The 17,300-nt window shown below is 39.9% G+C and overlaps 1 protein-coding gene across 4 annotated transcripts in view; it reads right to left on the bottom strand.

Annotated features, from left to right (window-relative positions):
- l3mbtl3 (L3MBTL histone methyl-lysine binding protein 3) overlaps positions 1 to 17,300 on the bottom strand; it is a 154,231-nt gene that overhangs the window by 117,501 nt on the left and 19,430 nt on the right. For all 4 annotated transcript variants that reach the window (XM_063034672.1, XM_063034690.1, XM_063034699.1 and 1 more), the window contains exons 2-5: positions 15,658 to 15,797; positions 15,253 to 15,364; positions 14,722 to 14,878; positions 468 to 615 (exon numbers count right to left, since the gene is read on the bottom strand). In XM_063034672.1, the coding sequence (XP_062890742.1) occupies positions 468 to 615; positions 14,722 to 14,878; positions 15,253 to 15,364; positions 15,658 to 15,774 (534 nt within the window). In that variant the 5' untranslated portion in view covers positions 15,775 to 15,797. The remainder of the gene's footprint in view (positions 1 to 467; positions 616 to 14,721; positions 14,879 to 15,252; positions 15,365 to 15,657; positions 15,798 to 17,300) is intronic.

Genomic DNA, 17,300 nt, shown 5'->3' with positions numbered 1-17,300 from the left:
AAAAATGTCTGAAGTTGTGAAATTTAGTCTAACATCTCACTGAATGTATGTACAGTATATAATTGTTAAACTTCCCTGCAATATTTCCTACTTTCCAATTGAATCTGTCCACCTCCAATTAATTGTGCAAGCTTTAGAAATACAAGTTATTTTTATTTTGCGTATCTTTGAAGGCTTGATTTAATTCCAGGTAACTGCACATTGTTTAAGAGTTTGAGGAAAATTAATTATGCATTTGCTGGATGGCAGAACTCCCAGACATCTCAACGTTTCTCTGGGAGTATCTCATGTTATATCCCTGGTATTTGATGATCCACAGTAATATTTCAAAGTGTCAACATGCTCAGAAAATATTATTAACCTAGCATCTTAGCACATATTCTTTGAGCACATATTCTTTAGCACATATATTTTGATTGGCCTCTGCAATACGTTTTCTCAATTAGATAAACGAAACTAATACATACAATGTCTTCCTCCTCTTCCTTCAACATCTCTCCATTTTCTTTAATATCGCCTTTTAAAGACAGTGCTGGCTTTTGTCTTTTTTTCCGATTGTATTTTGAAACTTCTTCACTGTTACACGTTGGTGGTTCCTTTTTCAAGACGGACACCCTGCAGCAAAAGAAGAACAACTAAAATCAACAGAAAGTCAAGAGGAGCTAAATAATTCGATAGCCCAGCAACATGGTGCAGGGATCAGGGAAGGAAAGTGTCCCGAGGCCTTCGACTGCAATGCAGGCAGCAAGCCAAATTGTACCCTGGCTGCTTACTAAATACTTCAGCATGGGACCTACAACAGGGAGTGGCTAGCTCCAGGTTAAAAAAACATGCAGTGCTCAAAGCCAGCCAGCATTTCTTAAAAAAGAGGTGAATTGTTGGTAGCCATACAGGAAATGAATTTGACATGAGAAACACAGCTGACATTTAGCCTGACACTTGAAATCTTTTTTTCCTTTTCTTCAGATCATTCCTGGTTTTTGCAACCTCCTGCAATTCCTCCAACTATGACTTTTTACACATTGTTTTTCCATCCATCCTTACATTGGTTCTACCATTTGGCTAACCTTACTAATTACCCACTCAAAAACCACCTTTTCAGCCAAAAAACCTTACTGACGCATGCTCTTTTCCTGACTTGCTATCCATTTCCTTCATGCCTCTCTGAAGCACCTCACTAGATCTATTAACAGATATCCTACTGTCTGTATCACTGCATTCATACTACCGTTTTGAGCTCAGTGCTCCCTTTGTTCGCCTTAATACTTGCCCAATGTGAAACCTAACAGGAACAATGCTGAGGCAGCATCAGCCCAGAAATCAGCACGTATTTATTTGCTGCAAGATAGAAAACAGACTCCTTCTCCCAAGAAATTGACCAACTTGCACTCTTTCCCCTTTGGCTGAGATTTCTGGCTGTGGCAAACCACAACCCTCATCTTTTCTACAAAAAAAAACAATTTTCCTTTTATTCACATAAATTCCAATTTCAAACTCTTAAAAACGAACTCCATAATGATAAAGACATGTGAAGAACTGAGAAACGATTTACTGATGACTTCTTGCTGAAGGGGTCCAGCTAAGTACCTCATATTTAGGTATATGGTAATACTGTACTCTTGTCATTTCCTTCCAACATACTTCAGGATTGGTCTTCCAGCTAGCCATTAATTGTACGGCAAAGAACACATCAGGATCAGGGGTTACGAATTATTTTGCTGCTCTCCGATTTGACATTTTACTGATTGTTTTCACATCTCAATACCAAGAGGTTTACAACATAGAAAAGTACTGATACAGCAGCCAAACAACATCAGACAATGATAATCATTTGGAAAGCTATTCTTGCCCATGCTTGACATGATGCCAGAGACCTCAAGGGATCCAGCATCAAAGAGGCCTGATGACAACTCCTGATGGGACAATTCCATGTTGCCACCCTTGCTGGGTCAGAATGTACCAGGGACAAAGATTAAGGTGTCGGGAACAGTCACTATCAATTATGATTCTGCGAGGGGCTTATGCCAAGTTACGTTTGGTTGCCTTATTTTCTACACAAATCTCCAGATGTCTCATAGAAGGACTTGACAGGATGAGATGGACCAGATGCTTCTTTGTTATTTTTAGTGTTTTAGTATGATGGCAGAAATTGCCCACTTTTATTCATGTTATTAACATACTTGGTAGCCTTGATAGAACCATTTAAAGAGGGAAATAGGCAATCAATACTGTTAAGTTGCTGAGGTCTCAGATGGATCAGGCTATGTGAAATATCCAAGATTCAAAGCACATTTATTATCAAAGGATGCATAAATTATACAACTTGAAGTTCGCCTGCTTATAGGCAGTACAAAGCAAGAAACTCGAATAACCCAACTTAAAAAAAAGACCTAAAGAAAGTGAAAAAAAACATTGTGCAAACAACAGAAGCAAGCCAACAGCATCCCGAACCAGAATGATTCCCAGGTCCTCTCTCGGAGCAACCGGAGTAGGCCCGAGCCAAGACTTGGTCCTCAGCTTTCACACCAGCGGGGCAGATTACCTTTCCAAACACAAACTATTGGGAACAGGAATTGGGGCTTACCATTTCTGTGGATGATTGGGGGCAGATTTTACAATTAGTTAATACTTCCTCTATTTGTGCTAAACATTCCCTAATTCAATTTAAAGTGGTTCATAGAGCACATATGTCCAAAGATAAGTTAGCGCGTTTTTACTCGCATATTAATCCTTTCTGTGATAGATGTTCGGGGCAGATAGCCTCTTTAACTCATATGTTTTGGTCTTGCCCTACTTTGGAAACTTTTTGGAGAGATATTTTCAATATTATTTCTAAGGTATTAAATATAGATATCTCTCCTCACCCTATTACTGCTATCTTTGGACTACCTAAAATTTCTAGTAATCTTTCCCCTTCAGCCCGTAGAATGATTGCATTTCTTACTTTAATGGCGAAAAGATGTATTTTACAACATTGGAAAGAGCTTAATGCTCCAACTACCTTTTTTTGGTTTTCTCAGACGATTTTATGTTTGAATCTGGAGAAAATTAGAAGTAACCTTTATGATTCTTCATTTAAATTTGAACAGATTTGGGGACCTTTTATTCGATATTTTCATTTAATGTAATATTTACCCTTCTTGTTTTTTTTTCACTGTTTTAATGGAGGTCGGGATTGAGGACGTGATTTTAAGTTTAACTCTGTTTGGTTTCAAGTTAGCCCATTGCTTTGCTTTGCTTTTAGTTAGTTGCACGGTGGGTTTTTTTTTTGGGGTTTTTTTTTTCTTTTTTTTTCCATTGATATATATAAAATCTAGTATACTATTATGTTATCTTGGTTTCTTATGCTTAAATTACATTGTTTGTAGTATTTTCTTTTTGGTATTGTTATCTTTTGGAATTTTATTATACTTTAACATTGTATTAATGTTTATATGGCTTACCTTTTTTGTATACTTACTCAATAAAAAGATTTAAAAAGAAAGAACAAACACAAACTGTGTGTGTGTGTGTGTGTGTGTGTGTGTGTGTGTGTGTGGAGGTTGTGAAATAAAGTAAAGAATACTTTACAGGACAGGCGAAATATGCGAGAAAAAAAGGCGGTGTCATAGTTGTACAGCACAGAAACTGGTGCTCCTTCCGACTCATCCATGTCAACGAAGATATTTTCCTGAGCTAAATTTAGACCATTTTCCTCAAAACCTTTGCTATCTTCATACCATTGCAACATTAACTGCTTCTACAGCTTCCTCTGGCAGCTCATTCCACCTACTAGCCACCCTCTATATGAAAAACATGCCCCTCATTCCTCTCATCTCAACCCCATAGCTTTAGGCTCCACTGCACTGGTTCAAAGAAAGTGACCTTCCACCTCATCTGCACTCTTTATGATTTGATAAACCTGTATGAAGGTTTCTCTGTAGCCTCCGTTGTTCCAGGGAAAACAGTCTCTGCTTATACCTTAAGACTTCCCGTCCCAGCAACGTCCTTGTGAGTCTTTCTTCCACCTGCTCATTAACTTAGTCACATCCTTCCTATAATACACTGGCCAGATATACACACAATATTCCAGATGTGATCTCACCAGCCTCTTTTAGAGCTGTAACAGTACATCCCGATGCGCTATCTGATGCCAGATGCCTTCTTCACAACAATGTCCAACCACGTTGCTACTTTCAGGGACTATGTACTTATACTCCTTGGTCTCCCCATCCTACAGCTCTCCCAGGACCCAGTCACTCACAAAGTATGCCTTGCTGTGGCTTACCTTCTCAAAATGTATCATTTATCAGAGCCAAATTCCACCGGCTATTCCTTAAAATTAATGGTCTATATGAATGACCTAATAACAGAATTGTGAATGGAGGGTTTACGGGTCAAATGCTGTAGCTAGACGAAGTGAATAACTTTTCATAGGACAGATACCAGCAGCCTCCAAAGAGAGAATACTCACAGCCTCACATTTGAAAACAGTGCATTTCTCTAATAAAAGGATCAGGGGCCTGAGAACTGGGAACTCTATGTGCGAGTTGGTGATAATATAAATCATAACCACAACCCTTTATGCAGCAAATGTTAAAAATTATTGTCAAGTTGAGAGACTTAACAAAGAATTAGCACCTGCTTGCTAATAAATTACTGTTGCATTCTTTCTCATCAAGTCCTCTCCTGCTGCCAGTATACATTAGGAAATCACAGCAGTGTACTTGCAAATTCCCAATAAAGTGCTGACGACAAGCAAGGTTCAAAGGCAATATTGATTCATCAGCAATGAAAGAGATTACAAAAAGTGCTGCTTCACAAACTCTTTAGTTATGTCAAAGTGGGAAATGCATTGCCAAAACGGTTTCATCCCAAATGTCACTCCACTCTTTAAGAAGGGAGGAAGGCAAAAGAAAGGAAATTATAGGCCAGTTAGCCTAACCTCAGCGGTTGGTAAGGTTTTAAAGTCTATAAATTAAGGATGTGGTTTCGGGATACTTGGAGGCTAATGATAAGATAAGTCAAAGTCAGCAAGGTTTCTGTCAAGGGAAATCTAGCCTGACAAATCTGTTAGAGTTTTGCAAGGCAGTAACAAGCAGAGTGGACAAAGGAGAGGCAGTGGAGGTCATTTACTTGGATTTTCAGAAGGCATTTGATAAGGTGTCACATGAGGCTGCTTAACAAGATAAAATCCCATGGCATTACAGGGAAGATACTGGCATGGATAGAGGAGTGGCTGACAGGCAGGAGGCAGCGAGTGGGAATAAAGAGGGGCTTTTTCTGGTTGGCTGCCAGGGACTAGTGGTGTTCCTCAGTGGTCAGTATTGGGATGGCTACTTTTCACATTGTTCATCAATGATTTGGATAATGGAGCTGATGGCTTTGTGGCAAAGTTTGCGGATGATATGAAGATAGGTGGGCGTGAAGGTAGGGCTGAGGAAGCAATGCGATTGCAGCAGAACTCAGAAATTGGAAGAATGGGCAAAAAAGTGGCAAATGGAATACAGTGTTGGGAAATGTATGATAATGCATTTAGGCAAAAGGAACAACAGTATGAACTATTACATAAATGAGAAGGTTCGAACATCAGAGGTGCAGAGGGACTTAAGAATCCTTGTGCAAGACTCCCAGGAAGTTCATTTACAGGTCGAGTCTGTGACGAAGAAGGCAAATGCAATGTTGGCATTTATTTCAAGAGGAATAGAACATAAAAGCAAGGAGATAACACAGAGGCTTTATAAGACACTAGTCAGGACCACTTGGAGTATCAACATCTCTCAGAAAGCAGTGTTGTCATTGGAGAGTCCAGAGGAGGTTCCCGAGGACAATTCTGAGAATGAAGGGGTTAACATATGAGGAGCATTTGGCAGCTTTGAGCCTGTACTCACTGGAATTTAGAAGAATGCAGGGGGATAACATTAAAACCTACCAAATGTAGAAAGGATTAGCTTGGATGGATGTGGAGCGGATGTTTCCTCTGGTGGGGGTATCCAGAACTAGAGAGCACAGCCTCAAAATTGAGGGGCGACCTTTTAGAACAGAGGTAAGGAGGAATTTTTTTTTAGCCAGAGAGTAGTGAATCTGTGGAACGCTCTGCCACAGACTGTGGTGGAGGCCAAATCCATGCCTATATTTAAGGCGGAAGTTGATCGTTTCCTGATCAGTCAGTGCATCAAAAGATATGGCGAGAAGGCAGGTATATGGGGTTGAGTGGGATCCAGGATCAGCTATCTTGGAATGGGGGAGAAGACTGGATGGACTGTATAGCCTAATTCTGCTCCTAATCATTTAACTTCAAATCCTTTGAGAAAGGCCAGAAAGAGGCATTGAAAACAGCCATAAGGAAGATCAATTTCTTCCGAGGTGCAAACTGGGAAGGGGGGGGGGAGGGAGGAAAGAGGAAGAAAACATTACCATTACCATCCTGGATTCACTCACTTCATAATCTGAGAATTATTAAATCTCTTCCAATTCACTCCAGTGCCTGAACTCTATTAGACATGTCCATGCCATTCTACATTTGCTTCCACCACATGCCAAAATCTAAACATCCTTCATAATCTTCTGCTTAAGTGGCTTAAGAGTGGCATTTCTAATGAATGAACGCACATTGATTCACAGCAGTTTACTGCTGGCTTGTGTTTTTTTGCTGCTGATACCTACTGGTGCTCAGTATCATTACACCAAATCCACATGCTAAGAAGAGATGCCTTGTATTGCATTGAAATATAATGGCAACCCATGTTTTAGGCACAACACTGTCTTATCTCTATTTTTGTTCATCTATCAGCTGACTTGGAAGTCTTTTCATATTTTCTAGTTTTAGAGTTTGCTGGTCAGAAAAAGAAACAAAAAAAGCAACGATTCAGATTGACATCGAAATAGCAACTGTTGTCTCCCCTCTTACTGTGGAAGGAGCAATATCTGTCTCTCCCTTGTTGGTGAGAGAGCCTGTTGGATGTCGAAATGTTGGAGTGAACAGTTAGGTCCCGATGTACTGTAGACCATGGGGGGGGGAGGGGGAGGGTTTTGCTGTTGCTTGCATGGCACATGGTGGAAATTCTGATGTTTTATGCTGAATAAGTGGGGGGGCGGGGGGGTCGATGCTGTTTGCTGCTGCTTGTGCGTGGGAAGGGGGCAGGGGGCTTTGGCGTTCTTACTTTTTTTCTCCCCGTCCTTCATTCTTTGGGGTTTTTCTTCTGTTTTGAGGATGTCTGCAGAAAGTGAGAATTTCAGGTTGTATATTGTAGACATTCTCTGATATTAACTGGAACCATTGAACCTTCAATATTATGAAATATCAAACCATCAAAATCCACTTTTAGAAAAATCCTTTGGATCCATGGTGTACAGAAGGACCAAGCAGTTGGAATGACCTCCAATATTCTGCATAGTACCGGGGAAATAGAATATTACGCAAATAGAGAACTGCGATGGAAGACAGCAGTTGACATCACACAAGATAGGACAGAAGATTCTTGTCAACTATGGAACATCAGCCAGGAAGCTGCTAACCTTTTCAAAAGCTGAATAAAGCCTTATCTGGAAAGGACCTGACTTCATTAGCTATGGCATGTCACAAGCAAAACTAAGACAAAAGGCATGACTTCCAAAGATCAGTGGTGTCCCCTGACTTGAGACCATGAATAGCCAGTTCTAATATCTGTAACAGACACAGCAAGTTGATACATCTTATAGGCTGGAAAAAAAAAGCACTTACTGTGAGCTATTGTGCTCATCAGTTATTCAATGAAATGCACAAACAGATCCTGGGAGAAAAAACAAGCCTTATACATTGATGCCATGGGTAATGCTACCATCTCTATGACCCACAGCAGTCACAATAATATCAGGCAGACATGGAGAAATCACCTGAATCCCAAAAGACTGATTAGGTGCTAGGATATGTTAGTAGTATACCCAAGAGTATATCAGGAAGTGCACTACTCTACCATAATTCACAATTGTGCCTAGTGGGCTGGGATTTATCTTACTCTTGCTAATGAGGAACCAAGGGCACCAGGATATCTTTGACTGTGGGTCTGAGGCTTGGAATACTCAGAAGTGAACTGTCCTCAAGCTGTCTAGGGGACTTGCTCAGTACCTGATTACTTTACAAAGGGAGAAAGTAGGTGTATTGGGTGCATTGAAAGCATTGGATCAGACTTCTTATTCTACAAGTACACTTGCTTTCAGCAGCTGCGAAGTTGTACAAACCATTTATGTGGTCTGTTTGCCATCCGACTATAACCTCAATCATTAAATAAAAGTAAAAACCAAACATAGTATAGAATTGAAACCCTTTTACTCAAACAAGGCCCTAAAAGTATTAACATTCAGGCAGAAGATATGCAAGACCCAGACGTTTCCCCCCCAAGCATAACTCAACTGAAAAAAAACAATAAGATTTCAAAGTGCATAAATATATTGCAAGTTATAAAACATTTCTTCATGGAACTCTATTATTGTAATTTGAACCCTAATAAGGAAGAAACAGAAGAGGAGGCTTGTATCAATGTCTCAGAACAGAAGTAGTGTTAGACTGTTTACATTGCTGTCAAGACTAAACATGCTCAAATAAATTACTATTGATGCATATGAAATTTGGTAAAACTATTCTTCCACAAACTACCATCAAAAACTTCAAATCCAACATTAAACTGTACATGAAAGTTAAAAAACAGATAACACTCTTCCTGCAACTTCAAGAGTGCACAAAGAAAAAAGCAAGAGAAAAATATGCTGAACCATCATGAAGTCTTTAATAGCAATGCTTGGTTGTCGGTAGGTAAGGTTAATAAACGCAAACAACAGGAATTCTGCAGATGCTGGAAATTCAAGCAACACACATAAAAGTTGCTGGTGAACGCAGCAGGCCAGGCAGCATCTCTAGGAAGAGGTGCAGTCTACGTTTCAGGCCGAGACCCTTCGTCAGGACTCAGTGTTACTACCTGACTTTCAAGAGCACTTGTGAGTTATGTTCCAGCTGGACTTAGTCCTTAAACTGCTGGAGAACAGTGCGGAAAGAACAGGTGCTGTTTTCTCCTGGTAGGGATTAGTTTTTAGTTCCGAGTGCCCATCACGTTTTGTCACCCTGCAACCTTATATTTCAACCTCTTTGAATTATGGAGGACAGCATGTGTATAAATGTCTCTCTCCAGCAGACTTCATCATGATCATCATGACTCCAGTATTTCTGCTATTTTTTTTTTAATGTTTCTTAATTGTACATATGATTTTTTTGTGCTCTATCGCTGAGCAGCAGTGAACCATCTGATTGGCTTATCAGCGTTCTCTTTGAGAAATAGTTGACTTGATCAGCATTTCTGATTGCACTTAATAAAAAAAGCGAAGAGTATGGGATATAGACATCGCAATTGTTTAGTAATCCAACTGAAATAGTATGCACTCTTTAAGAGAATGAAATATTTTCCCTTCCAAACATTCTAGTGCTACAAGTAATATTTAATCATTGGGAGCAGGACGTGGGAAATTTATGCTGGAATCGGGAATTGGGCCATGGTGGCCCACATCACATGGCTGGTGACAGACAGCTCCACCGAAGGCAGTACCTTTGCAGCCTGATCTTGCCATTATATTCCACTCCCCCGAAGATTTGAAAGAAATAACCGAATGAAGTCATGGTGAAACTTTGCAGCACTGGGACTGCAATCATCAGCCTTCCACTTTGCTGATTACTCCACAGACAGATGGCTTAACGTGGTGACATCAGTCTCCAAAATCCTCAGAGCCTTAAATAACTGCATGGTGCACGGTAATGTCATATTTCTGATCTCCTATGAAACTGGTGGTCCCAATTGAGTGTACCCCTTCTCAGCATAAATTGATGTTGCAATGGAGTGGCTACTTTTTATATTGGGTCATGCGGAGTGGACACAATAGATTCATAGATAATCGCTACCAGCTTTGTAACCAGAACTATGAGATGCCACAAACCATGGGAGAGTACCAAACTATCCCAGTGCTTGACCGATCACAGATCTCCACCTACAAAATTACAAACCCATGACATCCGGAATTTATAACATCAGAAACCAAATCAGAATCAGGTTTAATATTACTGGCATAAGTCGAGAAATTTGTTGTTATGTGGCAGCAGTACATAATAATAAAAACAGTTATATATAAAGTTAAATCAAATTAGTGCAAATAAAAAGCATTGAGGTAGTCATAGTCATACATTATTGATCCCGAGGGAAATTGATTATGGTAGTGTTCATGGGTTCAAAAATCTGATGGCAGAGGAGAAGCTATTCCTGAATCGTTAAGTGTGTGTCTGCAGATTCCTATACTTCCTCTCTGATGGTAGCAATGAAAAGAGGGCATGCCCTGGGTGATGGCGTTCCTTAATGATGGATGCCACCCTTATGAGGCATCACTCCTTGAAGATGTCCTGGATACTGGTGCCCATGATGGAGCTGACTGAGCTTACAACTCTCTGCAGTTTATTTCGATCCCGTACAATATCCCCTCCCCAAACTAGACAGTGATGCAAGCAGTAAGAAAGCTCCCCACGGTACACCTTTAGCTCCATCAATATTACTTTTGCAAAGATAGCCATATCTCACAGTGCCCCAAACCACAGGATTTATTCAGTAAGCTTGTTGGCTGTTACCAACTCAAGCATACTTGGAGATAGTTGACCACAGTGTGAGTACTAGTCATCAGGAAAGTGTGATTGGAGAGGGTGCCGAGTATATATACAGAGAATGTGTGAAGACTGGACTGAGACTTGCTTGTAACAAAAAAGGACCAATTTCTTTTTGCACAAGAGAGGAAATTTAGTGAGTTCAGATTTAAAGTGGACAGCTTTATTTTCCACCAGAACAGACATTGGGGTGAATAGCTTCAGACTCCTGTAATTTTTGACATTCTGCAAATCCATACGTTGACAACAAAAGGAGAGCATAGTAAGACCAATCACAAGGTAGAGAAGTACAGAAATGCTCAGAATGATACTCTCTGAAGCGAAAGAGCTAGGAGTCTTACTTTTCACAATTTTCAATGTCAAATCCTGAAGCTTGTAGGAGAAAGAGGCCCACCTTAGCTTCTTTAAAACTTTGCTCCAAAGAGAAAAGCCCTAGTCCACTCAACCTGTCCTCATAAGACATACACTCTACTCCAGGCAGCATCCTGGTAATCTTCTTTAGAATGAAAAAATCATGTAATAATGGTTGAGGAATGATATTTGAATTTCAATATGGAATTCCTTTGGATATGGAATCTCCTTTAGATGACAGTGAAAGTTCAATCCATGTTCTAGGTTATAAGATTGCCAAGAAGCATTGCTAGTCACAGCTTCTGTCCCATCCAACCCACATCAACATGGGTGCTGGATGGTTTTCCCTTAAGAGCTGGATGAAGAGGTACAAGCATCAGTTCAGTATTATAAACTTCTATGAGGTCACCTCTCATCTTACTTCAGGGGTCCTCAACCTTTCTCGCACCGCGGACCGGTTTAATGTTGACAATCTACTTGCTGACCAGCCCACGGCGGGGGATGTTCAAGTAGGGTTGCCAACCTTCTCACACCCAAATAAGGGACAAAAGTAGCAGTCAAATATGGGACACTTGTGTTTACCCCAAGAAAGACTACCAAAACCATGAAGCCTTGCGTGGGCACCTATATGCTCATGCGTCACGCGCGCATGTGTGTACGTGCCGATTTTTTTTCCTACAAATCGGTTTTGGCTTAATCTTCCTGATTCTGTTCAGTGAAACTACACTGTACATACATTATTTCTACTTTATATAGGCTGTGTATTTATCATATCATTCCTGCTTTTAGTATATGTTGGTGTTATTTTAGGTTTTATGTGTTATTTGGTATGATTTGGTAGGTTATTTCAAGTTCAACAGTGCGTCACAGGGAATGAGGAAAGGTGCAGCTGACTCCTATCATTTCATATCGCCAAATCATATCATTTCCTTGCGGCCCAGTAGCACATGCTTTGACACCCTTTGCAGCCCAGTGGTTGGGGACCGCTGTCTTACTTCACTCCAAAGAGAAAAGCCTGAGATCACTCGACCTGCCCTCACAAGACATGCATCCCAATCCAGGCAGTATCATTGAAAACTAGACAACAGGGTGGCCCGTTGGGGCACCCTTTAAGAGAAGGGTAGTGCAGTCTGATGTGACCAGAATGAACATTAAATTTTCCTGAATGCTATTGGTATCGCTTTCCTTTGGAAATTGAAGAAGAAAACTCAGTTTATTAAAGAAGAATGATGCGTAGCAAGGCAAATATAGCTCCTCCTCGTTTAACGAAAGACACTTTTGATGGCATCATTTCTGGTTGATCTGCCACCCTTGTGCCTTTCATTGTCATTCTGGAGACGTACAGTCCTTTCATCTGCTGTCTTTTCAGCTCTTCTGCTGTTTATTCTTTGTCTCTGATCTTGGAGACGTGCATTTCTCTGCTCCTTTGTCTCTTCCTCTCTCCTCCTTCTGTGCCTGTTTTTGTCATTCTGGAGACATGCAGCCCTTTCATTCTATCATCTCTTCATCTTTTCATCTTTTCTGCTGTTTGTTCTTTGTCTCTGATCCTGGAGACGTGCATTTATCAGCTCCTTTCTCTCTTCGTCTCTCCTCTTTCTATGTCAGCTGTTGTCATTTTGGAGACGTGCATGCCTCTCCTCTGTCTCTTCTTCCCTCATCTCTTTTGTCCTGACTCTTTAATCCTGAAGTCGTGCGGCCCTGGCCTCATCCGATTCTTGTTCTCTCCCTCTCCCTACTGCTTCCTGACAACGTTTGGTGTCATCTCTTGACCATATTGTCCCCCTTCTCTTTCCACCTGGCATAAATAGGCTGACCATATCTTTTTTTACCCTAATGCTGGATATAGAAGATACGAAGCAGTAACACCAAAGCTTCCAGGATGCTGATTATTCTTGATGATGTAGTTGGCACTCTCCTAAATGGACGTGATATAGTCACCGCTGTCCTTTGACTGCAGCAAAGGGTTTGATGGGTGTCTCAAAGTACGTCATTACAATAAGGTTTAATTATCTCTTATTGATGGGTCTCAGTTTGATCTGTCCCAATCCTGCACATGCTGATGGTGATTAGCAGAATGTGACTGCTCGAAATAGAGCTGCCCTGCCCTTTTGTTCCAGTTGATGTCACTGCTGTGAGCATCATGAGTCGCTTCTGAGGCTGGCCGTGCATATGCGTCGTGTGTCATGTCGCGGTTTCCATCATGGCTGACATCGGCTCTCGAGTGAAAGTGGGGCTGTTGATTTTGGCGAGTGAGCAATTTTATACGAATATATAACCCCGAACTTTGCCTGCATTCTGTAAGTTAGTGCATTTTAAGTCGATTTAGCCAAAAATAGTGCCGCTATAATGCACCGTTTGAGCTAATTGGAGGTCACAAACAGACAAACAGAGCATGAGAATTTTAGTAGTATATAGATCTTCTCTGCACCCTCTCTAAAGCTTCCAGGTCTTTCCTGCAACCAGAGCTGAACACAATACTCCATGTGTGATCTGAACAGATTTTTATACAGCTGCAACAGCACTTCGTAACTCTTGAGCTCAATCCCCTGACTAATAAAAGCCAACACACCATACGGCTTCTTAGAACCTTAACTTGCGCAGCACTTTGAGAGATCTATGGACATGGATCCCAAGATCCCTCTGGTCCTCCACACTGCTAAGAGTCCCACCATTAACCTCGCATTCTGCCTTCAAGTTCAACCTTCCAAAGTGTAACACTTCACAATGTACTAATTGAACTTCATTTACCACTTCTCAGTCCAACTCTGCATCCTATCAATATCCCGTTTTAGTCTACAACAATCTTCTACACTATGCACGAGTGAATAGAAGTGTGGCTTTTAGAAGAAATGGATGGCATAGTCAATCTATTATCAGAGAGCATTGGAAAAATTATTAGATTATTTTTTTTAAATTATTAAAACCTCCTTTGGCACTGTGCAGAAGTCTAAAGTGTATTAAACAATAAAAATTAAAACAAGTTCCATCTTGATACAGGCATAACAAAGCTCTCTTTTCAATGTCATTTAACCGTCTGTTCTCTAGTAGCCATCCATCTTCACCGAAATGAGTAGGTTTGTGCAAAAATGAAAGTGCTGTTGACACACCAAAAATAATTTAAATGATCATTTTAAAAATAACAAAAGCAGTCTGACACTCACCTTCAAATTCCAAGCCTCTTATTTTGAATAAAAATGTTTATGATACATGCTTCTTTAGAGGGCTGCTGGAATTTCTATGTGCCTTCACTGGCCACATGCTAATTTTAATAGCTATAAGCCAGGACATCAAAATGAGTTCCAATTGAAACTTTGGTCTGAGTCCCCAGGTGCAAGATGGGTACAGAAATTGGTCTAAATATCAATGCAACTTCAGTTCGAAACAAAACCTGATAAATCCCAGCCCCATGGCTTAATGTTCAAGATTATATCTGGTGTTCTAATAGTGACCCAACATGTTTTTTGTAGGAGTTCTTGACTCTTGCATAAAACAGTAGGGATTATTTTCTTGTCTCCCTCAAAATTACTTTGTCCATTTTCACCCAAGATTTCCCCATTTCTCCAGTGGCTTTCTATTGTTTTGACTCGAGAGTTCTTGTTTTTCAAATTTATTTCACATTCATATGCCTCCTAACCCATCTAATTTTGTGCCTAGTAGATTACTAAGTTTTTAAAAAATCGTAATTACAGAAAAGGCAAAACCAAAAGCTGGGAACTTACTTCTCCTTTGCCTGCTGCGTACACTTTTCACTACAAAATTTACTTCCATGATTAAACTCTTCAGTCATCCCATAATGACCGCAATTCTCACAGCAAAGTATGCCTTCCATACTGGGTGGCTCTTCCATATTTGATGGAACGGAATTTCTAGATAAAACTAAATGACAAAATACAATGCTGATTAATATTGTAAACAAATATTGTCACATATTTGATAATCTACACATCAATGTTTTTCAACTGCCTTCAAACCAAAAGTGTAAAATTATGACCAAATATAGAGTTTGCAATACACCTGGGTAGTAAGTATTCATGTTCAGCGCCAAATATAAGAAGTTATTATTTCTGTTGAGTAACTCCATTAGTTTAGTTCCTCTAAAAATTGAGATTAACAAAATATATTGCTTAAAAAGGGCAAATAGAAATACTATTAATTTAGGAATATAGCCCAAAAGTTTAAAAAAATCATTGCACATAAATACAACACACAAAGAAAAAAACATGAAAACCATCCTAAAATTGGACACTGACCTTCCTGCGCAGTGGGCACACTCCAGGTTGTTGTTGCAGTTGCCTTCTTTATCCTATCTACTTCAGTTTCATCTGTGATTATCTCCAATGCACCAAATTCATTTATTCTGAACTGAAAACAGTGGTTAATAAGGGGATCAATCATTATTCATAATACCATTCACAAATTCTTAGGAGTCAAGAAAAATGCTTTGTACCACACAACAAATAATTTCCTTTTGTGATAAGTCATCCTCAATACATATCAGCAGTAAATAGAGATTAAAATAACAGAAAAATCAATCAACCTTAAGATTGTGTAATTGTTCTGCAAAGTTATACTCCTGTAAAATACTTTTAACATGTTTTGCAGCAAAATATTATTTCCCAATCTGCTTGTCAAAAACATTTCAATATTAGTTTTACCTTTAGATCACTCCCTGGAAGTGTAGCTATTCCATCCTTCCAATCCATAGCACTGAAAACATCAAAATCCTGGCTACCAGTTGCAGGGGAGCAGTCACTCATAACGCTCTTCTCCATTATAGAAATTACTGTCGTGAACTCTATCCGAAGGGAAGAACAAAACAGATTTGTTTAACGTCTGATTTGGACTGATAGAAAAAGTATACCACCCCCCCATAAAATCTTTAATCAAATGTCTATTGTAATCATACAAAGCTTCCTTCTAAACAAATTGTTTTATTCTTCTCGAGAAGAAAATATATATAAGCTGGTATGCATAGCAATCTTGGTATTTCCAGCCAAAATATCTGGAGAAGTAACTCTATAGATTATAACCCCATGCCAGTTGCATAGGCTACATCAATCTCCTGCCCACACCCAGTGGGGTGCTGGTGTGAAGATCAGAAGGAATATTCAGGAGTCCAGGGTCAAAGAAGAACAATGGATCAGGTACCAATACTCATTCCTGAAAGAGAAGTGCCAAGTGTTGCCCTCTCCAACAAGAAGTCAGCCACCTGTCCTTGCCATTCAATCGTGTTACCATCAGCAAACACACAACATTAATATCCTGGAAATCATCATTGACTCATAAAGACTAGCTACATAAATACTGCGACTATGAGAGCCAATCGCAGGCTAGGTATCATAAGCAGCTCATTCCTTGTCATGTCAAATTCTTGTTATTATCTACAATTAGACACAAGTCAAGATTATGATGAAATACTCTTCACTTGCCTGGATGGCAGCTCTAACATTAGCTCCCAGAACAAAGCAACCCACTTGACTGATTCATCACCTGAAAATATTGAAACCCTCCATCATTCACCAAGGCAACTCTGATAGCAATACACCCAAACCTACCAAAGCGTTTCTACCAAAGAGCTGTGCGGTGGAGGGGGGAGGGGGGTGGGAAAGGAGAAGGGTGAAAAGTTCAAGAATTTTAGGGAAGTGGAATCATCACCATCTGCCATGTTCCCCGTTAAGACTTGACTACACTGATAGAAATAATTCTATGTCAGAATCATGAAACTACCCGTAGAAAGGACTGGAGCAGTTTAAGAATCCAGCTAGATGATGAACAATGAACACTAGCTCTGCCCAGATCTTCACAGAATTTTTAAAAAATTAAATAATTAAAGAGGATTTCCAGATGATGGAGGCTAGCCTATGGGCGGGAGAACCAAACCCCTTGCCTCAAAAGATTTTCTTGTGAAGCCAAAATTAAAATCAGTAAAATAAAATTAACTTCAACTTGGCCAGTTATTGTCTCCTTTTCTTGTCAGGCTAACCTGACAAAGAAACCAAGGTGATTAAGGAAATGTCAGATTCAAACACAAAATTTTCAATTCATGGTTACAGGGATTCATTAGTAAAGAGGCGGAGGGGGCATGGCAGCTGGACTGTATTGTTTTTGTGTTCCTACTGATGTTTGTCATCCTATGGGTTAGATACACATAATTGTACTGATACTCATTTGTTGAGGCACACTTTAATTTGCATTGTGCCGATCAAGTGTGTTTTGTTCCTAACTACCAGTTTTCCTATCCTTTCAAATGACTCAACAAAAGCAGTCACCTTTGGGCTGCCCTTGGATAGAGAGCAGT

This window comes from Mobula hypostoma, chromosome 2, assembly GCF_963921235.1.
Source record: "Mobula hypostoma chromosome 2, sMobHyp1.1, whole genome shotgun sequence".
In the NCBI taxonomy this organism is placed as follows: Eukaryota; Metazoa; Chordata; class Chondrichthyes; order Myliobatiformes; family Myliobatidae; genus Mobula; species Mobula hypostoma.
The sequence above is the reverse complement of the archived record's forward strand: the minus strand, read 5'-3'. Positions and strand labels throughout refer to the sequence as shown.